At 57.0% G+C, this 23,355-nt stretch overlaps 8 protein-coding genes across 8 annotated transcripts, besides 12 other annotated features; 5 read left to right on the top strand and 3 right to left on the bottom strand.

Moving 5' to 3' along the window:
• Positions 1-296: 296 nt before the first annotated feature.
• On the top strand, positions 297-1,862 carry EKO05_0008238 (Protein mak11; the record flags this gene model as incomplete). Its single annotated transcript, XM_038946479.1, has 1 exon — positions 297-1,862. The coding sequence occupies one exon, from the start codon at positions 297-299 to the stop codon at positions 1,860-1,862; it is 1,566 nt and encodes a 521-aa protein (XP_038796694.1).
• Positions 1,863-1,915: 53 nt separating this feature from the next.
• Positions 1,916-2,002: a tandem repeat.
• Positions 2,003-2,113: 111 nt separating this feature from the next.
• On the bottom strand, positions 2,114-6,208 carry EKO05_0008237 (uncharacterized protein; the record flags this gene model as incomplete). The annotated part of the gene is made up of 4 exons (XM_038941322.2): positions 2,114-3,445; positions 3,558-5,220; positions 5,267-5,858; positions 6,043-6,208. 4 exons carry the CDS (start codon positions 6,206-6,208, stop codon positions 2,114-2,116), a joined length of 3,753 nt encoding a protein of 1,250 aa, XP_038796693.2.
• A 948-nt stretch (positions 6,209-7,156) lies between these two features.
• Positions 7,157-7,182: a tandem repeat.
• Positions 7,183-7,187: 5 nt separating this feature from the next.
• Positions 7,188-9,557, top strand: EKO05_0008236 (uncharacterized protein; the record flags this gene model as incomplete). Its single annotated transcript, XM_038941329.1, has 2 exons — positions 7,188-9,335; positions 9,390-9,557. The coding sequence occupies 2 exons, from the start codon at positions 7,188-7,190 to the stop codon at positions 9,555-9,557; spliced, it is 2,316 nt and encodes a 771-aa protein (XP_038796692.1).
• A 1,557-nt stretch (positions 9,558-11,114) lies between these two features.
• EKO05_0008235 (Glutamine--fructose-6-phosphate transaminase (isomerizing)) lies at positions 11,115-13,713 on the top strand (the record flags this gene model as incomplete). Its single annotated transcript, XM_059637247.1, has 4 exons — positions 11,115-11,320; positions 11,400-11,470; positions 11,560-11,791; positions 11,940-13,713. The coding sequence occupies 4 exons, from the start codon at positions 11,115-11,117 to the stop codon at positions 13,711-13,713; spliced, it is 2,283 nt and encodes a 760-aa protein (XP_059493230.1).
• Positions 13,714-14,195: 482 nt separating this feature from the next.
• Positions 14,196-14,940, top strand: EKO05_0008234 (6,7-dimethyl-8-ribityllumazine synthase; the record flags this gene model as incomplete). Its single annotated transcript, XM_038941290.1, has 2 exons — positions 14,196-14,238; positions 14,345-14,940. The coding sequence occupies 2 exons, from the start codon at positions 14,196-14,198 to the stop codon at positions 14,938-14,940; spliced, it is 639 nt and encodes a 212-aa protein (XP_038796690.1).
• Positions 14,617-14,649: a tandem repeat.
• Positions 14,941-15,328: 388 nt separating the features above from the next.
• On the bottom strand, positions 15,329-15,997 carry EKO05_0008233 (uncharacterized protein; the record flags this gene model as incomplete). The annotated part of the gene is made up of 1 exon (XM_038946478.1): positions 15,329-15,997. The coding sequence occupies one exon, from the start codon at positions 15,995-15,997 to the stop codon at positions 15,329-15,331; it is 669 nt and encodes a 222-aa protein (XP_038796689.1).
• Positions 15,708-15,777: a tandem repeat.
• Positions 15,924-15,965: a tandem repeat.
• Positions 15,940-15,991: a tandem repeat.
• Positions 15,998-16,278: 281 nt separating the features above from the next.
• Positions 16,279-16,309: a tandem repeat.
• A 38-nt stretch (positions 16,310-16,347) lies between these two features.
• On the top strand, positions 16,348-20,010 carry EKO05_0008232 ([Histone H3]-lysine(4) N-trimethyltransferase; the record flags this gene model as incomplete). Its single annotated transcript, XM_038941526.1, has 3 exons — positions 16,348-16,686; positions 16,760-19,853; positions 19,907-20,010. 3 exons carry the CDS (start codon positions 16,348-16,350, stop codon positions 20,008-20,010), a joined length of 3,537 nt encoding a protein of 1,178 aa, XP_038796688.1.
• A 211-nt stretch (positions 20,011-20,221) lies between these two features.
• Positions 20,222-20,251: a tandem repeat.
• Positions 20,252-20,411: 160 nt separating this feature from the next.
• Positions 20,412-20,444: a tandem repeat.
• Positions 20,445-20,461: 17 nt separating this feature from the next.
• Positions 20,462-20,508: a tandem repeat.
• Positions 20,509-20,699: 191 nt separating this feature from the next.
• Positions 20,700-20,791: a tandem repeat.
• Positions 20,792-21,141: 350 nt separating this feature from the next.
• Positions 21,142-21,166: a tandem repeat.
• Positions 21,167-21,454: 288 nt separating this feature from the next.
• Positions 21,455-23,115, bottom strand: EKO05_0008231 (Glycerol-3-phosphate dehydrogenase (NAD(+)); the record flags this gene model as incomplete). Its single annotated transcript, XM_038941299.1, has 2 exons — positions 21,455-22,569; positions 22,626-23,115. 2 exons carry the CDS (start codon positions 23,113-23,115, stop codon positions 21,455-21,457), a joined length of 1,605 nt encoding a protein of 534 aa, XP_038796687.1.
• Between the last annotated feature and the right edge of the window lie 240 nt (positions 23,116-23,355).

Raw genomic sequence — 23,355 nt, 5'->3', positions numbered from 1 at the left:
TCCGTTGTTCACGAGTGTCGCCAATGTGATGGATTATGGGGGGTGTAGAGCGCGTTCGTTGATGAAAATGTAGTTGACAATACCGCTGAACTGATGGGAGACTGGAGTTTCGTGAGGAAACGAGGGCCGCCTACCTCTCTCCGCGCGCGTCTTCGTCACCGCCCTCACTTGCCCAGATAAGCTTTGCGCTAGGACTGCATCCGGCTAGCCAACCAAATATTGCCGGCTTTCTCAAAATTTCTAGGCCACGAAAAACGTCTGCATAGCAACAACACGCATGACATCACAACCTAGAAATGGCCAAAAGGAAGAACGACAATGTGGAAGTTGCGCGGGTACCGAAATCGTTGAAGAGTAGGAAAGAAGAGAGTGCACCGGTCACCAAGCAGCCTACGAAGAAAGAAGCAGTACAGGGCAAGGCAGGTGCAGGCAGTGGGAAAATCGTTCCGAGCAAGAGCAAGGCAGTAGTGGAATCAGCTCCCACAGCTACAGACAAAGCCTCGGAAACTTCGAGCTTCCAAATAATCACTGGATCATACGAGAGAGTTCTGCACGGGTTTGCTGCTGCGATTCCGTCAGAACTCGTCACAGGACAGCACGATGCATCAAAACCAGAGGCCGAAAAGACCAAAGTGGACTTCACAGATACCTTTCTGTTCAACGCTCATGCCTCAGCCATCCGGTGTCTAGCCCTCGCACCGCTTTCCGACGAGACAAATAAAGTCACGTTAGCGACCGGTGCAACGGATGAGCGCATCAACCTGTATTCGCTCTCAACGGCACCACCAGTACCTTCAAAGAACCCCAAACTTCCCAGCTTAACAGGAATCGCCATTACCGAGAACTCCAAGAACAAGGAACTGGGCTCTCTCCTCCATCACTCCTCCAACATCACAGCACTCTACTTCCCCACACGCGCCAAGCTGCTCAGCGCCGCGGAAGACAGCACGATAGCAATCACCCGCACCCGCGACTGGACCGCACTCTCCACCATCAAAGCACCCATCCCTAAACCCCAAGGCCGACCAAGCGGCGACACCGCAGGACCCGGCGAAGTCCCCTCCGGCATCAACGATTTCTCTGTGCACCCAAGCATGAAGCTCATGGTGAGCGTGGGCAAAGGCGAGAAGTGCATGAGATTGTGGAATCTGGTGACTGGCAAGAAGGCCGGTGTGCTCAACTTCTCCCGCGAGATGTTAGCTTCGGTTGGCGAAGGGCGGTTTCAGTCCGGCGAGGGCCGTCGCGTGATTTGGGACAAGGAGGGGGAGGAGTTTGCCGTTGCGTTTGAGCGCGGGGTGGTCGTGTTTGGGATTGACTCAAAGCCAAAGTCCAAGATCGCGCCCACGCCCAGAACCAAGATCCACCAGATGCACTACCTCCCATCGGCCGATGGGCCGAACACGCTGCTCGTCTCAACCGAAGACGGTCGTATCTTGCTCTACGATACGAGCTCCACGACGCAAGACGAGGACGCGGAAAGCAAGAAAGACGACTTGCCCTCCAGCAAACTCATTGCGCAGATCGGTGGCCCCGCAGCAGGCATCACAGGCCGCATCAAGGACTTCGAAGTACTTTCCTACTCCGCGACAAACAAGTCTCAGTATCTTGTCGTAACCGGAAGCAGCGACGGCACAGTGCGCCTCTGGCTCATCAATGCCTCGGAGCTGCAGAGCGACGCGGAAACAGAGAAGGGCAGCGGGTTCACCGCTAACCAGATTGGAAGACTGCTCGCTACGTACTCGACAGGCACGCGGATAACGTGTCTCAAGGCATATCCGATGACGGGGAAACCAGAAGATGGAGAAGAGGAGATTATCGATGAGAAGATTGAGGTCGAGAGTGAGAGCGAAGATAGCGAGTAGTTGTAGGATTTATGAGATTTATATAGTTATACAATGATACCAGGGCTAAATCACCATCACCATCACCATCACCATCTCCATCTCATCACCATCTCCATCTCATCACCATCTCCATCTCATCTCCATCTCCATCTCCATCTACCTAGAATGCATATTGCCTCGCGTCACAACTCGAAGCGCAGCCAGCAAACACAACCCTACTCAACCAGATCCACAGCCCAGCTCTCTCCAACTCACACCTATCCCCATCCCTACAGATTCATAGTCACCGTCATACTGCCCCCACTAACCAACAAGACGGGCCCCAACCCTTCGGTCAGAACCTCCAAATCAGAGACATACTTGACGCTCTCGCTCTCGCTCTTACACGTGCCGTCCATGGGGCTGGGCAGCGTTGTGAACACGACAGCCGTATCCTCGGTCTGGCCGCGTATCAGCTCGTTGAGAATAAGATGCTGGGCGCGGCAGGGCAGGTCGTTGAAGGAAAGTGGTATGGATTGCTGGGCCGGGTAGCCCGAGGCTGGGGAGGCGGCGGGCTGGGTGTTGGGTGAGGGGTATGGGGCGGGGGAGTGTTGGAGCGAGGAGGTGAAGTGGGAGGCAGAGGGTGTGGGGCTTTCCGGAGGAAGGGCGGCGGTCGCGAGGGGGTCTTGGCGTTGTAGTGCTGCTGGCGTGTCGACGAACATGATCGATGGACCTGATGCTTCTTGTTGCGCGACGGCGGTTCGTGGTACTGGTTTGGAAGTGAATGATCCTGGAGGGAGGGGTGGAGGTGCTCGGGAAGAGGAAGAGATCTGGGATGTGGAAAGCTGGGAAGTGCTGCTTCCAGTGCTCTTGGTTTTTTTGCTGCGGCGCGGGGAGTGCATGATGGCGGTATCGGATGCAGCAGCATTAGGGTGTGGTTTGAGAGGTGTGACAGATTCACTTGTAGGGCGGCTGTTCTTTGGTGAACCGTCTTTCGGTGAACCTTTCCACATCGCTTTCCTGAGATCGAGCTTCTTCGAAAGGAAAGGTATGCCAATGCGAGATGGCATAGTCTTTGCCCTTCCAAGCGATCGCGGTCGCTGGACATCTGAGAAATCGCTCTCGTCTTCCGAGGCATCCAGATCATACTCGTCAAAGTTGCTGCCACTCACACCCGCCTCGCTTTCCGTAATTGCAGCCTCGTCATCAGCTTCGTCTCCATCACTGAGAGCAGTTCCAGAATCGCTGTCGTCCTCAGGCAGGATATTGGCGGGCAGCTGACCAACAGGGATATTGCCGTCGACAGAACCACTGCTCTTGGCTCTACGAAGCATCTTCTGCAACGCAGAAAACCGCCTCGGTCTGTTATCGCGTCTGCCATGTTGGAAAGAGGCAATCGGCCATTGATTGACAGCCTCCAGAAGACTTATGGCTTGTGCCCATTCTTGACTTGCGCTCATTGCATTCGGTTGGCGCAATCTCTTGATATCTTGCCACCAACGCTCGTCTTCCAGTGAGTAGTCGATATCTTTGGCTGCTTGTTCAAACTCGCCTTCGTCCTGTCCGTTGACGATTACCTCGTACGTCTTCAGGTCGCCACTTGCGAGCCAAAATACAACGACCTAGGTAGGTGACGTGTTAGCAATGATTTGAGGGAAACAAGCGACGATCTCCGAGGCTAGGTCGAGGTCGCGATACGATCCTTTGGGGCCAATAAGAGCGGGAGTGACCTACCTCGGCTTCTATCCGCAAGTTTCGTATCAGCGTAGTGACTCGTCCCCGTTCCTCCTCAACGTCCGTCTCATACTCGACAAAGACGCAGATTCTAAGCTTGTATGCTCGTTTCCAGGATGGAACAGTATGCAGTATACACCCAAGCTGGAGGATGAGCGTGTATGTGTCAAAATTTGCGGTCAGCACGTTTTTACGGCTTGGGTCCTCCCCAGCTGTAGCCACCTCAGCCGACATCTGAATAGGCCATAAGTCGATGTAGGTCTTAGTCGGCTCATCCACTTCGATATCTGCAAGTCCCCATTGACCCAGTGCACGCTTCATTACAGGAGGTCGAGCATGTGGTAATTCCAAATCTTTGAAGCCTTTCGCAATGGCTACGTTCATTTGTAATCTGAGCACGAGGTCTTCGATGGTCGTGACGTAGCTTTGGATACCCACCGAACCTTCTGGTCTTATCGTATCGGTTGGCAGTATTTCGTTTAACTTATCTGATTGCTTGCGTCTCGCCGTCGCTTGTATTGCCTTGCGAGAGATCGAGTGATTTGTGGATTTGCTCGATGGTCGTGATGGCTGAGGGGATGGGATACCAAGGCCAGGTTGAGACTCTCTAAGTTCAGTAAGGTTGTAGGAGCCCATTACGACGATGTTCGGTCGCATGCCGCCCAACCCTGCACCAAGGACAAGGTTTCGGGCACCCCATTCTACCGCTGGAGAGATGGCAACATTGACGAAAGCTTTGATTTTTGAGAAGTCAATGTACTTGGTCCATAACGACTGCTGTCGCCTCGCCTCAGGGACAGCTGCACCAAAGTCTGGAGATACGATAACATGTCCTAGTATGAATAGACCACCTTTTTTTAGTGAGTTACAGAACTGAATTAGCTTGTATTGGCGTCGTGGATCGTTCACCATCAGCAGGATCTGTGGCCTCCAGAATTTGACGTGCTCTTGTCGGAGACGAAGAAGATACTTTCGGACCTGATGGTAAATCAATCCCTGGCTGACATCCCCCCACGGCTTTGGTGGTGTTGTGTAGTGGATGAGTATGAAGACAGCCAGGAGTAGAACTACGCATCCAGAGGCATAGAAGCTGTCGACGAAGAACATAGTCGCTCCGCAAACCAACGTACCTACTGCCGCGGTCTGCCAGTTGAAGAAATGGAATGATGGCCGGAAGTTCGGCGCGGAGCCAACTTTGAGCAGAAAGCAGGCCAGATTGGTAACGAGGAAAGTCATGAGGTAGGTCATGGTGATGAAAGAAGCTATCTGATTGATGTCGGCGAACATCGTGAGCTGTGCAAGGACATACGTGAAAAGAATAGCATAGATGGGCTCATCTGATGCCTTGGTGCCTTGGCCGAAGATGGACACTCCTGGCACTAGATGGTCGCGTGCAAGTGCCTGAAGTAGTTTCGCTGAACCGATGACACCCATCAGAACCGAAAACAACGACGTTGCATATTCTCCGAGTAAGATGACAACACCGGATACGTTGGTGAGTTGGATCACGTTGGTGTTGTTGTAGAAGCTTTCTCTTCCAATGGAGGCCGCCAGTGCGATAATCACTACAGCGTACAACACGAATGTCAATCCGAGTCCATACAAAGTTCCCTTTGGGATCGCCTTGGAGGGATGCTTCAGGTCGCCGGACATACTGGCTCCACTAAAACCGCTTAGTCGAAAGCTTTGTATTCACACATGGCACTTACGCTAAGATGCCCCCTGTTGCGGGGAAGAGGATCCCAAACAAGTCTCGGAAGTTCTCGCGATGTTTGGTGACACTTCCAGCAGCGCCCTTGGTGAAGTTAGGCATCATGTTCTCGTGCAAGGTATCCAGATTGAATCCAGTGAAGACGATACCATTTTTTGCATCCAGGTAAGGGTCTTTGATCGCTGCTGGCACCGGTATGCTGATGATGGCGACTAGCAGTATGACTAGCAGACCGTTGCTGCAGCGTGCAAAGAGCCCGCTGCCAGCGAGACATATCAGTGTACAGACGAGAAGCACGACTGTAGCCCAGAGGAACTGCCACCAATAGCTCTGAGGCATCCACTGAGACATGGAGCCGGTACGACTGCCGAAGTTCTCAATGGTGCAGTCAACCAGACCAACTGCGTTCAGACTGGTGCTGAAGACGAGTCCGAGATAGAAGACGATACCAATGGATCCTCCGAATTCCGGGCCAAGGCTCCTGGATATGAGGTAGTAGGCTCCTCCCCCACGCACAGTTCCGTTGGTAGCTATGGCCGAGATGGACATGGTGGTGAGAAGGTTGATTGCATACCCGGCCACAAGCATACCTACTTTCGTCAGCGTCACGTGATACCGTGGAGTTGTTCGAGTACGCTTTGCGAGCTTTCTCCACTGCCACTTGCGCTTGGTGGTTTGCGATGTCACTGGGCGCTATGGCCTAGTTGCCATCAAGCCTCAAGGCAAGCAACGGAGAAACACAGCCTTGTTACCGCCGAAGGTTGGAGATCTTACCCATCATGCCTACGACTCCGGCCTGGCCTAGGATGAAGCCAAACCGCAAGAACATCAGAATGCTCAAGACATTAAGGGTGACAGGCACGAAGACACCAGCGAATGTGCCCAGCTTGTCAGTGTCTCCCACGGGTCTAGGGAAGGCGCCTGGCCGAGGCTTGGACATGTCGCTGCTGTCTCGTTGTCTGCCATTGGGATTGCTTGAACTCGACCTTGAGCGTGACAGGTGGAACGTGTTGCAGAACCAGCTCCTCAGCCATTCGACGCCATGGCCCTCCTCCTCTGGATTGCTTGAGCCCTGGCGCCCACCGGGTAGGAGTGGCGTTCTCTCGGTGGGTGGAGGGGAGCTTTGTGCAAAGGAACGTCGACGCAGCCGCTCAGAAGCATCTGTTGCTGTTCGTGCTGCAAAGTTGGAGCGGGACCTCGGCAACACGCGACTTGTCTGTTCGTGGCTGACACCTGCCATGGTGCAGTCCGGTTGACGGAGGATGGCACGGCGGTTCCAATCGTGGGTCAGGGCACCGGTCGAGGGTGTGCAGGCCGCCTATCGGCCCGTTGATGCTTGCAAGAAGTCGAGTCCGGTGAGGAAGGCATGGGGAACAGCGGGCGACGGGCTCCAGCTGTTGAAACTCGCGCGTTTGGCGATGACGATGGGACAAGTCACCGTCTCCAGCCAAGTACAACTGGGGCTCCTTCTGGCGGCTTAGCACGATCCAGCTCTGCAACGCTTCCTGACCTTGCCGTTGCAGGTTGCCAGGGTGTCGGACGCAGGTGACCCCACGCGCGCCCCACGCGGCGCACGCTCGCGCGGTGGTATCCAATGACCTCAGACCAGGGTGCTGGTGCACATGGGCACATTCCTCGACCAGCTTCGTATCTGCTTTCATCCCATCTTTGCTCGCTCGCTGCTTGTGCAACGCTCTCGAACGCTACACGAGAGCCTCTCGGTACGTTTGTGCAGCTCTCAGACCCGCCAGCGCTCTTGCAGCTAACCTCCGCGGTGCAGAAATATCCATCGCCGACGTTACACAGGAGTAGCCGAAGCCTGATTGGAAGCCCAGCAGGGAGCTCGACACCACGCGACAGACGCGGTAGTGACAGTGAAAGCGAGAGTGACAGCGACAGCGACAGCGACAGCGAGCAACATGGCAACAGACGCCCCAGACTCGTCGCGGCCGTTGGCAGTCCCTTCATCGTCGAGGGACTCCGGCCGCAGCTCTCCCTCGCAGTCCATCTCGCAGTCCATCTCGCAGTCCATCTCGCAGTCCATCCCGCAGTCGGTCCCACGCGCAGACTCGACCGCAAGGCTCGGCTCGCCCGTGCCTTCGTCTGTCCAGTCCCGCGCGCCCGCCGTCGGCCAGATTCCGACGCCTGCCCAGCTCGAGGAAGTCTCCCCAGTGCCGATACAGACGCCCTTGGCTGGACGTGCTGAGCAGAAGTCGTCGCTGCCCGGCCCCGGCACTTCCGCCTTGTCCTCGGCGCTCAAGGACTCCCTCGGCAAGAGCCCTCCAAGGTTCCCTCAACCACCGGCCACACCGCAGTCGCCTGCCGTGAACGCTGCCGCTTCAACCCGCGGACCCCCTAGCAACTTCGGCTCCTACGACGGCCGAGGCCGCTCTCCCGTGCCTTACGAGGACCCTGAGATTGTGCGCCGGCACTTGGTCGGCCAGTATGGCTCACCCAGCCGCTCGACCCGCGGCTTTGGAGGCGACGACGACTCCCAGAGCAGAAGAGGGGACGACGACGAGGACGAAGAGTTCTCCAGCCTGCAGCTACAGGGCGGCGACATCACCAGGCAGATATACAGATGGAGCGAGCAGCAGGCTGCCGAGGAGCGAGGCAGAATGTCTCGCAGCAAGAGCTTCCACGCTTCCCGCCCCAAGGACGACCACGACATAAGTGCGTCGTCCATTCGGCAGCCAGGAGGCTTTCGTCGGCAGTACCTGCGCAAGAACGCTCCTAGCCAGTCCCCTGCACCCGGCCCCTCTGGCTACGGCACCGTCGGCGAACCAGCTCGGCAACCGTCCCAACCCTTCACAAGCAACTTCCTAGAGTTCCTGACCCTGTATGGCCATTTCGCCGGTGAGTCGCTTGAAGACGACGATGAAGTGCTTGGCCCCGACGAGTACTTTTCCTCCGACGCCCTGGACTCAGGCGACCAATCCGAGGACGAAGGACGCGAGTACGGTGAATCCAGCGGTCTCCTTGCGCCAGGAGGAAAACGGAGAAAGAGGAAGCCGAAGCCCGAGGGCAAGGGCACGCCTACAGGTGCGGCTATGCTGCTCCTCAAGTCTTTCGTTGGCACGGGTGTCCTATTCCTGCCTAGAGCGTTTCTCAACGGTGGTATGGCTTTCTCAAACGTAGTGCTTCTGGCTGTAGCTGGTTTGTCCTACTTCTGCTTCGTGCTGCTCGTTGACACACGTCTCGCCGTCGAGAGCTCGTTCGGCGACATGGGCCTCCATCTCTACGGTCGATGGATGCGAAATCTCATCAACTTCTCCCTCGTCATTTCGCAGATAGGCTTCTCGTCAGCCTACATTGTCTTCGTCTCCGAGAATCTGCAAGCGTTCGTGCTAGCCGTCACGAACTGCGCAACCTTCATCGACATCAAGTACATGATCTTGATGCAGATGGTCGTTTTCTTGCCGCTATCGCTCTACCGCAACATCAACAACATTCAGAAGCTTGCACTCATTGCTGACGCCTTCATCCTTCTGGGCCTCGTCTATCTGTATTACTACGATTTGTTCACAATCGTCCACCAAGGCGGCATCTCCGACATTGCCAACTTCAACCCCAAGGACTGGACGCTATTCATCGGCACAGCAATCTTCACGTTCGAAGGCATTGGCCTGATCATTCCAATCCAGAGCGGCATGAAGGATCCCAAGAAATTCCCCAAGGTTCTTGGAGGTGTCATGATCATCATCACTGTGATCTTCGTCAGCGCCGGCGCCCTTTCCTATGCCGCCTTTGGCTCCAAGACCAAGACTGTTGTTCTGCTCAACATGCCGCAGGACAACAGATTCGTCAACGCCGTACAGTTCATCTACTCCCTCGCTATTCTGCTCTCGACACCCCTGCAAATCTACCCGGCTATCGAAATCACCAGCCAGCAATTGTTCAGCAGGACTGGCAAGTACAACCCTCTCATCAAGTGGAAGAAGAACTTCTTCCGCTTCTTCATGGTTGTGCTCTGCGCTTGCATTGCCTGGGCGGGTGCTGGTGACCTCGACAAGTTCGTCAGTCTTGTGGGCAGCTTCGCCTGTATTCCGCTGGTGTTTATCTACCCCGTAAGTCCTCTCCCCCCTTCCTGGTGTGATTCCAACGACTGACAATGCTTGTAGCCTATGCTCCACTACCGCGCTGTTGCCAGAACCACATTTGCACGCACCCTGGACGTTGTCATGTGCGTCGTGGGCTTGGTTGCTATGATCTATACTACCTCTCTCACCGTACAGAGCTGGGTCGAAGGAGGCAAACCCAAGGCTCCCGGGTATTGCGACGGCCGATGAGCGCAACGTCAGCTCTCATTCATCTATCTTCACGCAGCATGCATGTGGGCAGGCGGTTTCCTTGTAACATAGTTTTGTTCATCAGGCTGGCTGGTGGGGTATAGAGCGCCTTCAGACTGGGTACGAGCCAAAGCAGGGAGCTGTGCCTCGAATATACATATGTTCACAAGTCATGGTCAGCGTTAAGTTGACATGCAGCGGTGCATGTTGAGCCGCAAGGATTTTTAGGGCGTTAGTTTGCCAGCACTGGTCAGCTGCCACCTCACCTGTAAGGCTGAAGTGCGGCTGATAGCGCGACGCCACACGGTGAGCCTGTCTGACAAGACTCCACAGTGAAAAGCCTCTTCTTGATACACGGCCCGCAACAGACCGCCACGAGATCCTTCTCGTAGCCTCACGGTCTGCTCTCGGCAAGCCTGCCTCGCCGTTGGAGTTGCGGTATGCGCAACATCGACGAGCTAGCTCGCCACAACGTGCAGTAGTGTGCTGCACCCTTCACCGTACAGTCGTGTATCGCACACTATACAGGCACATTTCCGGTATTTTGATATCGTACAAAACATCGAAAACCCTGAACAAGCCTTTTCTCAGGCAGTACTGCGGTGCATGGGTGAGCTCAAAACATGGTGGCTTGCGGCGTGAGGACAACCACCTATCAGCCCATGCATCTCGTTCATGTGAGGGGAAGGCTGAGACGAGGTTTGCTGTATACACATGTGCAGTGTGAGACAGGGCTTGCGGGCTGATAACAGCTATGCAGAAGACGCTCTTGCATGGCGAATACATCCTCAACTCTGCTTGATGGCAGCTGCATGAATCGCGGACAGTGGGGCCTCTTGACAACGACCGTGACCAGGGCGACACACAAACACAGACACATTGTGGTTCCTGCCGTGTTTGCAAGGCGACGGGTGAAGCAGACACCAAGGCAGCATACTCACTTACGAGAAAACAAATCCCGTGTAACCGGGATGGGTGGGCCAGCGTCTCCAATGTGCACTGTCTGGGGGGGGGGGGCACTTTTCGACATGGATAACGCTGCTGACGTAGCCTGAGCACCTGTTTTCGGCACTGCGGTGTAATTAGAAACACGCCTCTCAAACATACCGTGGTAAGCAAGCGATGGACCATGAACCACGGGCACGTTCGACACGGCCAAAGCGATGTGCGCTACTAGACACGAGAATTGAATGCGCCACAAAATAGCGTCGCGGAGAGAAAATCCTCAAGCGTGGTGGTGAAAAGACAGAAAGCGGGCATGGTGTTGCTATGTTTAGGATGCTCAGCCTCGCGTCCCTGAGCATCAATAGACGGTAGCGCAGATCAGGAACAACCTCAGCGGCCGCCGTGTCCGAGGCCACGGTGGACGGGCGAGCCATGACGTTTGGGCAGAATAGGAGTCGTCTTGTTGGGAATGGATTTGCGATCCGAGGTGGAATCAGCGCTCGGGACACGACAGGGTGGACGGGCAAAGGCAGAGGCAAGATGAAAGGATGATGTGGTTAGTGTCAAGGCGCCACTGGTCGCAGAGACGAGCTACCCTAGCCGGGGGTAGATATGGAGAATGGTGGGACGCTGCATGCTTGGCCTGTTCAGATACAAATATCATCAACACCGACCGCCTTTTCGCTCCTCTCATACCATCTCCTCTCTCTCCCTGCATATTGCTCCATACCCGCCCACCTGCCCACCTGCACGAGATACCCTTACGATCGTTTTTCTTCTTCTCGTCTCCCACAGTACTTTCGTTTCCTCGCCATGTGGTAAGTGGAACTGCCCCGCCCGTGTTTGCGAGCTGAGCCGCCACGGGCCCAACAGGCAAGGGCTGACGACGACCAACAGTGGAATTTTCGGGTACATCAACTACCTGGTGGAGAAGGACAGGAAGTACATTCTCAACACACTCGTCAATGGTATGTAGCGATCTGGCTGCACCTGCAGTTCGCAGCGACAACAGCCTGCTTCCCGCCCCGTGCACAGCTCCTAACAGCGCACCCAACAGGTCTTGCACGTCTAGAGTACCGCGGCTACGACTCGGCCGGTCTGGCCATCGACGGCGACAAGAAGAACGAGGTCTACGCCGTCAAGGAGGTCGGCAAGGTCGCCGCGCTGAAGAAGCTCGTCGACGAGCAGAACTTCGACCTGAACAAGGTCTTCGACTCACACGCCGGCATTGCCCACACGCGATGGGCCACCCACGGCCCTCCCTCGCGCGTCAACTGCCATCCCCACAGGTACGTGGTTTTTCCTTGTGCGGGCTGCACCGCGCGTGGCGTGTTCGAGCCGGAACTGTTGAGCTCCTGCGGATTCGCCGACCCCGCCGTGCCACCCGTGCCATTACGCAACCTCCGAGGACGGGGACTGACTTTTTCGTGCTTGCAGGTCTGACCCCAACTGGGAATTCTCCGTCGTCCACAACGGCATCATCACAAACTACAAGGAGCTGAAGACTCTGCTCGAGAGCAAGGGCTACAAGTTCGAGACCGAGACCGACACTGAGGCCATTGCAAAGCTCACCAAGTACATCCACTCGGAGCACCCTGACCTCAGCTTCCCCTCCCTGGTCAAGGCTGTCATCAAGGAGTTGCAGGGTGCCTTTGGGCTTCTCATCAAGTCGATCCACTACCCCCATGAGGTCGTCGCCGCCCGCAAGGGTTCGCCCCTTGTCATCGGTGTCCGAACACAGAAGAAGATGAAGGTCGACTTTGTCGATGTCGAGTACAACGACGAGCACACCGCTCTCCCCGCCGAGAGCGCCTCCCACAACGTTGCCCTGAAGAAGTCGAACAACCTTCTCGCACCCCCTGACAAGTCGCTTCTGCACCGCTCGCAGTCGCGCGCTTTCCTCTCCGACGACGGCGTGCCCATGCCCACCGAGTTCTTCCTCTCCTCGGACCCCGCCTCGATCGTCGAGCACACCAAGAAGGTCCTGTACCTCGAGGACGACGACATCGCGCACATCCACGAGGGCTCGCTGAACATCCACCGTCTGAACAAGGATGACGGCACCTCCAACGTGCGTGCCATCCAGACTCTGGAGATCCAGCTCCAGGAGATCATGAAGGGCCGCTTCGACCACTTCATGCAGAAGGAGATTTTCGAGCAGCCCGAGTCGGTTGTCAACGCCATGCGTGGTCGTCTCGACGCCGAGAACAAGACCGTCACACTCGGTGGTCTCCGTCAGTACCTTGCGACCATCCGCCGATGCCGCAGGATCATCTTCATTGCCTGCGGTACTTCGTACCACTCCTGCATGGCTGTCCGTGGTATCTTCGAGGAGCTGACCGAGATCCCCATTGCTGTCGAGCTGGCCTCTGACTTCCTGGACCGCAAGGCTCCCGTCTTCCGTGACGACACGTGCGTCTTCGTTTCCCAGTCTGGTGAGACGGCTGACTCGCTCATGGCTCTCCGCTACTGCCTGGAGCGCGGTGCCCTGACCGTCGGTGTTGTCAACAACGTCGGTTCTTCGATTTCGCTCCTCACCCACTGCGGTGTCCACATCAACGCCGGTCCCGAGATCGGTGTGGCGTCCACCAAGGCCTACACCTCCCAGTTCGTCTGCATGGTCATGTTCGCGCTGTCTCTCAGCGAGGACCGTGCGTCCAAGCAGAAGAGGCGCGAGGAGATTATGATTGGTCTCACCAAGATCTCGGAGCAGTTCAAGGAGACACTCAAGCTTGACCAGCCCATCAAGAAGCTCTGCGAGCGCTTCAAGGACCAGAAGAGCCTGCTGCTCCTCGGCCGTGGCTCCCAGCACGCCACTGCTCTCGAGGGTGCCCTGAAGATCAAGGAAATCTCGTACCTCCACTGCGAGGCTGTCATGTCGGGAGAGCTCAAGCACGGTGTTCTTGCTCTCGTGGACGAGAACCTGCCGATTGTCATGATCCTCACGCGCGACGACATCTTCGCCAAGTCGCTCAACGCGTACCAGCAAGTCATTGCGCGTAGCGGACGACCGATCATCATCTGCAACCAGGACGACCCCGAATTCCCCACAGACAAGACGGACAAGATCGAGGTCCCCACCAACGTCGACTGCCTGCAGGGTTTGATCAACGTCATTCCTCTGCAGCTCATGTCGTACTGGATGGCGGTTGCCGAGGGCGTCAACGTCGACATGCCCCGCAACCTGGCCAAGTCGGTCACGGTGGAGTAAGTAGGCGAGCGGCTTGCGTTTTAATGATTAGAGTTGGTCTACGATAGGTACGGATTGGCTGGTGTTACGACAGCTCCTTGGACGGAGCTGCATGTCATGATCATGTACACGGATCGGCTGTGTTGTACCCAAGAGGGTCGATGCGAAGCTTGGAATGAACGAAATCACCTGTTGCAAGCCTGTGAAGACTGCTGCTGCATTGTGCTTTCGTATGTGGAAATGGTGATGTTCCTGTTGGTGTTTCAGACGAAGGCACGCTGTGATCATGCCAAGACGTGACTGCAGAACCCCTGTCGCGATTGCGGGGCAGCGGTTCGCTGGTGACTCCCGTTCCTGCATTCCGGCTGTCCAGCTGTCCAGCTGTCCAAGCAACGAAAGCGATACCGCACGCACATCGAGTGTCGTTGTTATCCACTCCGCATCGACAGTCCTCTATCATCCACTCCACATCGACGGTCCTCTATCATCCACTCCACATCGACATGGCTATCCTCAAAGGTCCCGGCGAGCCCAAGAGCTACGATGGTGTGTACCCCGCCCTCCTCCCCCACGCTGTGTCCTTGTCCATGGAGGTGGCATGGCGCAGAGGCAAGCGTGCGACTGTAGGCAGACACGGACTGACGCGGTACAGGCTCGAACCTCCGCATCGGCATCATCCACGCGCGGTGGAACGCCACGCTCATCGAGGCACTCGTCGACGGGGCCAAGAAAGCGCTGGCCGACGCGGGCGTCAAGGACGAGAACCTGGTGATCCAGAGCGTGCCGGGCTCGTACGAGCTGCCCTACGCCGTCAAGCAGCTCTACTCGGCCTCGCAGGTGCAGTCGAGCTCCACGGGCGTCGTGGGCGCAGCTGCCGACCTGCTCGGCTCGGCGTCGGACCTGACCAAGCTGAACGTCTCGGGCTCGTCGTCGTCGTCGTCGGCCACGTCGACGGCGCCCTTTGATGCCATCATCGCCATTGGGGTGCTGATCAAAGGCGAGACGATGCATTTCGAGTACATTGCCGATGCTGTGAGCCACGGGCTGATGCGGCTGCAGCTCGACGGCAACGTGCCGGTTATCTTTGGCTTGCTGACACTGTTGAGCGAGGAGCAGGGCCTGTATCGCGCGGGGATTGCGGGCGCGGGGAAGAACGAGGGGCACAACCACGGGAGTGATTGGGGGAGTGCGGCGGTCGAGTTGGGCGTGAAGAGGAAGGGGTGGGTGGAGGGCAAGTACGTTGATTGAGCGTCAGATGCACGAGGGAGCGTTTGCAGGAGTCCAACAAGACACGGACGCGTGCAGACCCTACGTAGGCTCCAGCCAGAACTAGGGGGCTTCTGCAGACTGAAAGAAAGAAAAAAGGCCACGGCTGCCCAATCCTAGATAGAATCGACGATCCTACGGGTCACTGCGATGTCCTCGTTCTGGTTTCCACAACAAGGGCATTGGTGCATACGCTGAGGGCTACAGGCACAACAGACACTCGGGTTTCCCACTATATGGCGTCCCACCCGAGCATGAGGGCGAGTGAACAGCTGCGTCCGGCCGTTGTTCCCGCGCTCTCGACGATCGCGTGCAGGGTCAGAGCAGACACCAGCGCTCACGTGCGCTACGGCGTGCCCTGTGCTGTCAGTCATGATTCTGTCCCCGGTCCAAGGCCATAGTTTTCGAGTGTCGTGGAGCAAGACGTCTGTGCATTCGACCGTGTGCTGTCGGTGCGGGGAGCGATGACGTCGCTGGGCCAGACGCGGTGGGTGAAGCACGCGGTGAGACGGTGAGAGAAGTCGATGCGGGCGCGGGGGACGGCGGCCGAGAGTGAGTCCATCGTGCAGAAGACGGCTCCAGAGTGCGTCGACGTGTGGAGGGGTTGGATGCGCGGGTGATGGTTGGTTGTCGGTGCAGGACCGCGTCGGCCAGGGGCGGTTCCTGGGAAGGCGCTGCGCTGCGCTGCCCGTGCGCGACCGTCTTCGCTGGAGCCAATCTTCCAGACGACCTCGCATTCAAGCCAGCGCCCGCCTGCCGCCCGCCGCCCGCCGTCTGCCTGCGCAAACCGCCGCCGTTGCTGCTGCGTGCCCGCCCGCCTCGTCTTTCTGCTTCCCGCTGCATCTCCGCTGCGTCGCGCGAGTGGTGAGCTGCCGACACGCTCGCACGCACCGCGTCGCTGTGGATCCCATCCTTCCCAACCCTGCAGCGCCGCCGAGTCCAGCACGCGTCTGACGTTGTTTTCGACCGCCCACCACCCACCACCCAACACCCAACACCCAACCCCAGACCCCAGACTCCAGACACCAGACACGGGCATGGCGCGAGCAACGGCCTGCTAAACCCACGGACACCAGCTACCTCGGTGCGCCGTTGCAGTGGGAGACGCACATCTCGAGACCGGCACCGAGAGACAGCGTGTGCAGAGACGACGGCACTCGGCCTCCCACACGCCTCGCCGTGCGCAGCCAAACGCCCCCACGCAGGCCCGGCCCCCCTCCAACACGACCTGTCCTGGCTTGTCAACCATGAGCGGCGCCCCTACCACCTGCTGAACGCTCTCGACCTGCTTGTCTTCACCACCACCACCCACCGCATCCCTGTCTGGTCCTGCGCCTGCGCCTGTGCCTGTCCAACAGCCCCCCCCCCCCATCCTCGGCGCAGAGCACAATGTCGCACTCTGGCCAACACCTCACACTGCAAGCCCTCACACCCTTGACCAACGCAGACTCGTCTCCGCCGGGCAAGCAGCCCAGCCCACGGTCCACGAGACCCTCATACGACACGATGCCAAAGTCTGCTGCCTCGCGTGCACCGCCGTCGAGCGCGCCACCCAATGGCACCGACACCATCACACCCGTAAACACGCCGCCCGAGACGCGGATATCCATATTCCCCCCAGATGGCGTCCTCGGCCAACGCATCACCTACGACCCGCTTCTCGATTCCAAGTTGGATAAAAAGGCTCGCCAGTCGCGGCCGCCGACATACAAACAAATACTGGACAAGGTATGAAGGTTACACTTGATATGACCAGAGCTGGTCGCCCTGTGACATCAAGGCTAACTCACTTGTGTTACAGGGCGACCCGTCTCCCCCTCCCGATCCCCGTCTGGCCATTGCTGGCTACAGCACGGGTGCCTACGCCATCAAGACCGTCGGTCCAGCGGCACCCAAGACGAAACTGCGGCTGGCGCCTTATGTCGCCAAACCCTACGCTTTCGATGCGCGCATATCTTGCGGCCCTGGCCCCGCCACCCAGGTGGTCGTGACTGGTTTCGATCCACTGACCGCGGACGCGCAACTGCGCGGCTTCTTCTCCATCTACGGTGAAATCGAGAAGCTGCAAAACCAGGTCCACCCCGACAATGGCAGTCCTCTGGGAATATGTCTCATCAAGTTCCGCGACACTGCGCCTATGCGCAACACGCCAGCGGTCAAAGCCTCGACATCGGCGAAACGCGCAGAGCGCGAGGGCACAGGGCAGCGCATTGGCACAGGGACACACCCAGTCAGAGTCCACACAGATCGTGAAGGCAGAAGATGCGCGAAGCTCGTGGGTATGGCGGTCCAGCAGACTCGCAGGGAGCAGGAGAAGCTGAGGGCGAAGCTTGCTGCCCAAACGGCCAAGGGCTCCGCCCCTTCTGCGCCTGCCGGCTTCGATCTGCCAGCAAACGTGCCAAAGGGGCCTTCGGGAAAGGGCACGCGCCCACCAATACCGATACCTCGAGAGCCCCTGTCGCGCAAGGCAGCACTTTCCTACCTCATCGAACGAGAGCCGATCAAGCCCACGATGAAGCGAACGCCGTACCTGTTCATCGCCCACCAATACGTTCCTGTGCTGAGCACCACCATCGATCATCTGAAGAGGCGCCTGAAGAACTTCAAATGGAGCGCAGTCCGTTGCGATCAGACGGGCTACTATGTCACCTTTGAAGAGTCGAAGCGAGGCGAGGACGAAACGGTACGCTGTTTTCGCGAATGCCACATGCAAGCACTGTTCACCTACGTGATGAACATGGAATGCAATCAGTACGGCGACCCACAATACGAGCGAAGCCCGAGCCCCGAGCGGGTCATGGCGGACAAGAAGCGAAAGGCTGTTGAAGATCGTATTGCAGAGGAGGAAGCCGCGGATCTGGAGCTGGAGAAGAAGCAAAGGGCTGACTCCCTGGATCCCGTTCTAGCAGCTCTCGACCAGCTCAAGCATGAGCTGTCGGAGAAGCTGCTTGGAGATATCAAGACGCGCATCGCCGGTCCTGCTTTGCTAGACATCATGTCGTCAGAACGCCAGGCGGCAAAGCGACGGAAGCTGAACATCCAGGATCCGCAGACGAAAGAGAACAGTAGGAGCCTACCCTCCATGCTAACCCCTACGCTGGATCCATTTGCTGCAGCAACGCCCAAAGGACGCAACGGGGGCTTCGGTGGACGACGTGGTCGCAACGCGCTTGGGCCTCTCGATCACAACAGGCGAGGAAAGAAGCCTCTTCGAGTTGTCAATGCCTTTGCAGACGAGCGAAGGAAAGCGTCTGCGCCGAAGCCAAAGATCGCGCGTGGTCTTCATCGACAGATGCTGGAGATGTTCGAACCCCAAGACGAGTCGGATGACGAGGGCCGTAGTACTCTTACACGCGGCACCGAAGAGCAGGAAAGCCGACCTATCAGCCGTGCCCACTCCACCGACGTTGAAGATGAGGAAGAGTCCTCAAGAGCCCACCGCGCAAAGCGGCGGCGTATCGAGACCGGGTGGGGCGAGGACAGTGATGAAGAGATGGACGATACCCACGCCAGGAGCTTGCTTGCTCACTGCATTCACAAAGACCCAGAGAACATGGCAGAGAAAGAGTTGGAACAAGTGCTTGCGATTCTTCCGCGTTCTTCGCCCATTTGGAAGAAAGCAGACAAAGCACTCAAAGGTTTCCGGCGATTGCGAAAGATCGAACAAGAGGCGGACGCAATCTTTGGGGTGGAAACACCACCAGAAGACAAACTTGAGCCTACAGTCACCATCACTCAAGACGACGAAGCCGCCAAACCCATCGAAACCACTGAGAAGGAAGTACCTGCCCCGGCGAAGAAGGGTGTTGCCAAACCCAAGAAGAAGACGAAGAAACAGCTTGAAGAAGAGATCAAGGCTGCGAAGGCGGAGATTACAGAGGAGGTCACAGAAGTCGCAGAAGCCGTTGAAGAGGAGCTTGCGGAAGTCAAGCCCGACATAGTGACTGAAGTACCTGTTACTGAGACACCAGAAGAGGACGATCGCGGCTCTGTCTACTGTGGCGTGTCATCGGTCGAGCCGCGGAAAACAGTCGAGGATGATTTCAGCGTGGTGATGGATATCGACGGCTGGCAGCATTTGCTCAAGGACGAGGAGGATCTCAAGTACCTCCACACGGCCATGCAGTCAGTCTCTCCCGCCGAGGTTCAGGATGCGCAGTCATGGGCCTGGAAACAGAAGTCGATCAAGCACCTCAACAATTCTGGCGAGGCAGGTGTGTCTCGCAAGGAAACCAAGATCGAAGGCTACTACGTACCCAACCCGACCGGGTCAGCGAGGACCGAGGGTGTTAAGAAGATCCGCGAGTCCGAGAAGTCGAAATACCTGCCGCATCGTATCCGCGTCGTCAGGGAGCGCGAAGAGCGTCAACGTCGCGCGAAGCAGGAAGACAAGTCCGTCATCTCCGTGGAAGGCTTCAAGTTCCAGACCGGCTCCCAGAAGACATCCACCGCCAACTCTCGCGCAAACCGTGCGAACAACCGTCGTATGGTCAACGATATCAATATTTCCAAGGTTTCTGGTGCTGAGGGTGATGCTCTACGCTTCAACCAGCTGAAGAAGCGCAAGAAGCTCGTCAAGTTCGATCGATCTGCCATTCACAATTGGGGATTGTACGCGGAGGAGAACATTGCTGCCAACGACATGATTATCGAGTACGTTGGTGATAGAGTGCGACAGCGAGTCGCAGATTTGCGCGAAGCCAAGTACGACATGCAAGGGGTTGGATCCAGTTACCTCTTCCGTATCGACGAGGATACCGTCATTGATGCCACAAAGATGGGTGGCATTGCGCGTTTCATCAACCACAGCTGTACGCCAAACTGTACAGCGAAGATCATTCGAGTCGACAACTCGAAGCGCATTGTCATCTATGCTTTGCGAGACATCAGCCAAGGTGAGCTGCATGCTTCTGAGGCACACCACACTTTCATACTGACCATGTTGCAGACGAGGAACTCACCTACGACTACAAATTCGAACGCGAGATGGATGCCACGGACCGTATCCCCTGTCTCTGCGGCTCCATTGGTTGCAAAGGCTTCCTCAACTGACCGCACATCATCTTTCAACACTTGGATTTGCATTTGCTTTCAACTAGGCCATATCGAAACGTCATTGCGTACTTCAGCGCTTCTTCAACACTAGCAGGAACAGGATCAGGACGGAAGGGTGTTTGGGTCCCCAGGCCAAGAGTCTGGCTGCGGTTCTTTTCCGGAACAAGACTGCATTCATCGGCGTTATACTTTTATTTTTCACCCATAGCCTACATACCTACCTACCTACCCTCCCACCATGTATTATTCGAACAAAAGATGGATAGGCGTCTTCGTCACCTTTTGGCACCACGGTCATGTCGAGGCGGCGGTCTGTTTCTTGCATCACGCCTAGTGTTGAGATTCCCAACATTGTACTTTTTTTTATTTTTCTTCTGCTTCTCTGGTCGTGGCTTACTGTCGGTCGGTCGGTCAGTTGAGCGGCTGGTCGGATGGCTGGTTCGTATGGGACAGGCGATGGACGACGGACGACGGACGACGGACAACGTACGTACGCATCGCTCGCGCAGGCGGCAAACAAGTAATTCTATCGGCGCTGGCTACGGCTCGTCGCAAGCTTTTGGCTAGTGTCGTTGAATCAACGAATCTATCGGCATGGAATGAATGCAACCAAGGTCTTGAGCTGCGTATGACCGTGTCGCTTCCTTGACTAGTTGTGTATGGTAGTGAATGGGTGAATGAGTGAATGACTGAATGACTGAATGACTGAGTGAATGAGTGAATGAGTGACTGAGTGACTGACTGACTGACTGACTGACTGACTGACTGACTGACTGACCAACCAACCAACCAACCGATACATGCGTCCATCCGTCCCTCACCAAGCTCCAAGCCGACCAACAGTACCTTGCATCCAGCAGCGCACTCAGCAGCAAATCAAACCCCACCGTTTCGCGTCGTGCAGCGGCGCTTTCGGCCCTCCTTTCGTGCTGACATTGTACTTGCACATGAACAAGTCCGTGTACGGCCAGGGCCGGGCACGGCAGTCTAGGCAGTCTAGGCAGTCTAGGCAGTCTATTCAGGCCGTCTCAAAGGAGGCTTGACGGAGTGCAAGGAGCGGGAAGTGGGATCTGGGAGGCGCGTGGGGATGGCAGGCAAGCGGGCAAGACGAGCGGAGCGGGGGAGTGAGAAGGAAGGAAGGAAGGAGGGAGGGGGCTGGAGAATATAGTATGATTATTGGTTTGCCATGTATGCTGAGAGATAAAGGGGGACGTTGTGTCTCGTGCCATCTACACCTACTATGCACCCCATTTGAGCACGAGAGACATTGGGTATCAGCCCATCAGTAGCTGGACACGTCTAGGTCTAGCTAATTAACACGCTTTGTCTTCTCCTCGCCGTGAGCATACCCGAAAACGCCGTAGCGATGCTATCAATCCGACGATCTGTCATCCACCGTACCACGCTGGGCTTCTCTTCTCTTCTCTTCCCTGCGTCTTGTCTACTCGGCGAACTCGACCATCAGACTTGCGCCCTTCAGTCCTGCGGCCTCGATCGTCTCCTCGAGATGCTCGATGAAGTTCTTGCCCATGAACACCAGATCGAACTCGGAGCCTTGCTTGCCTTCCCACGGCGCGTCGCTCTTGATCCACTCGTACACGCGTCGTACAGGATCCGACAGGTTAAAGCGCCGCACAATGGGTCGACCGGACGGCCCGCGGAATTGGATGCGCGTTGTGATCTTTGGGTCTGTGACCGTGGGTTCGGTGTGGGGTACGTGGGAGGAGATGGAGGCGAACAGCGGGTTCGCAGCGGCTGCAGGCTCTTCTGTTGCTGGTGTTGCAACTGCGCCTGGTGTTGCCACCTCTGGGACAGGTGATGTGGCGCGCGCTTTGCCCTTGCCTTCGTCTTTTGTGAGCGCGTCCGGATCGTTGTCTTTAGGCCCTTCGTTGCCGCTGCCGCCGTTGTCCATGCTGTTCTGCAACGCCCATTCCAGCTGCTCCTCTTCAGTCATGCGGTTGACATCCACTTTCTTATTCTCCGCTTTGCGCTTGGCTACAGGATTCTTGGCGTTGACGTTGAGGCTGTAGCGGTCGAGGAATTCGTGAAGTTGGGCGTGGAACTCGACGGGAGCGGGGATAGGCGGGCCAGACCAGACCTTGACTTGCTCTCCTGTTCGGGGGTCGACAATGGCGATGTGTGGGTATGCATCCGAGCTATCGCGGGCGTGGAAGTAGTAGTTGACGTACTGCTGGCCGCGGGGGTCGTCTTTCGCATATTGCATAAAGAGGAAGTTCTCTCGTACAGTCGCTTTGATGTCGTCGTTTTTCCAGATATCACGGTTGAGAAGCTGGCAGTCAAAAATGGCCGGGTCTTGGATGTTGACGATGAGCCACTTTTCCTCGTCCTTGCCCATGTCTCGCGCCTTCTCCCACGACCCTTGGTACATCAGCTCGAATGGAGGTCGAAACAGCTCTGCGAGCATGTTCATCTTCGCGCTCTGCTCCGACGCGCCGCCCGTTGACGTCGCCAGCTCTCGTCGCCTGGCCTCTGCGTCGGCGGAGTTATCCCATACGGAGCTCTGCGCGGTTCGTTGGTTGAAGATGCCGGCTCGCCCTGGAGGCATAACGTTAGCTCTCGAGCCTGTCAAGGTTGGGTTTGTGGATGCTTACCTCGCTGCCGACGCGCCAGTTGCTCCTGCACCATGGCGTCGATGTCGTCATCTGCGTCTGCAGGCCCCCAATCTGACCCAGGTCCTACCAATGTCTCTGTCGTTCGTTGCATGGGAGCGCGGACTTCGTCCGGGTCGCCTCCTGCGCCACGAGCGCCATAGTCTTCTTCCTGCAGCCGCCGTGCCAATTCCTCGTCACTCTCGAAGTTCTGCTGTGACCGTACGGGTGGGGTATCTGTGTGCGCGCCGGGGTTGAAGTCGGACATTTCGTCGTCCGAATCGATGGTGGTAGGGTTTTGCGCTGATGAGGCAGCTGCAGGAGCAGTGGACGTGGCTGCTGTGGTCGCAGGCCCGAAGTCGAGGTTTGGGCTGTCGAAGAAGAGCTGTATGGCCTGCTCCAGGTTGTTGTCTGTGAGGCGCAGGTACTGGGCCGCCTTGTCAGGGTCACACGAGGTGATGCTGACAAAGTTGAGTACGTTCTCTTCGTCCATGGTGGGCAGTTGCTTGCGTGCTGGGCCTGTGGCAGTGAATTCGCAGTGAGTACTGAGATAAGCACTGCACGGGTGAGGTAGCTCTTCACCGCGCAGGTTTCAGCTCGAATCGGGATGTTGCTAGTTCGCCGTACCTCCCAGATTGTGCGCTTTGCAGTAGGAGTGCGGTAGCGAGTACCGGTCCTGGGTGGCGAGTTGGAGCTGGGGTGGGGGGCGGTGGGGTAGTTCGCTCTTCTCTTC

Source organism: Ascochyta rabiei, chromosome 14 (genome assembly GCF_004011695.2).
Source record: "Ascochyta rabiei chromosome 14, complete sequence".
Classification (NCBI taxonomy): domain Eukaryota; kingdom Fungi; phylum Ascomycota; class Dothideomycetes; order Pleosporales; family Didymellaceae; genus Ascochyta; species Ascochyta rabiei.
The sequence above is the reverse complement of the archived record's forward strand: the minus strand, read 5'-3'. Positions and strand labels throughout refer to the sequence as shown.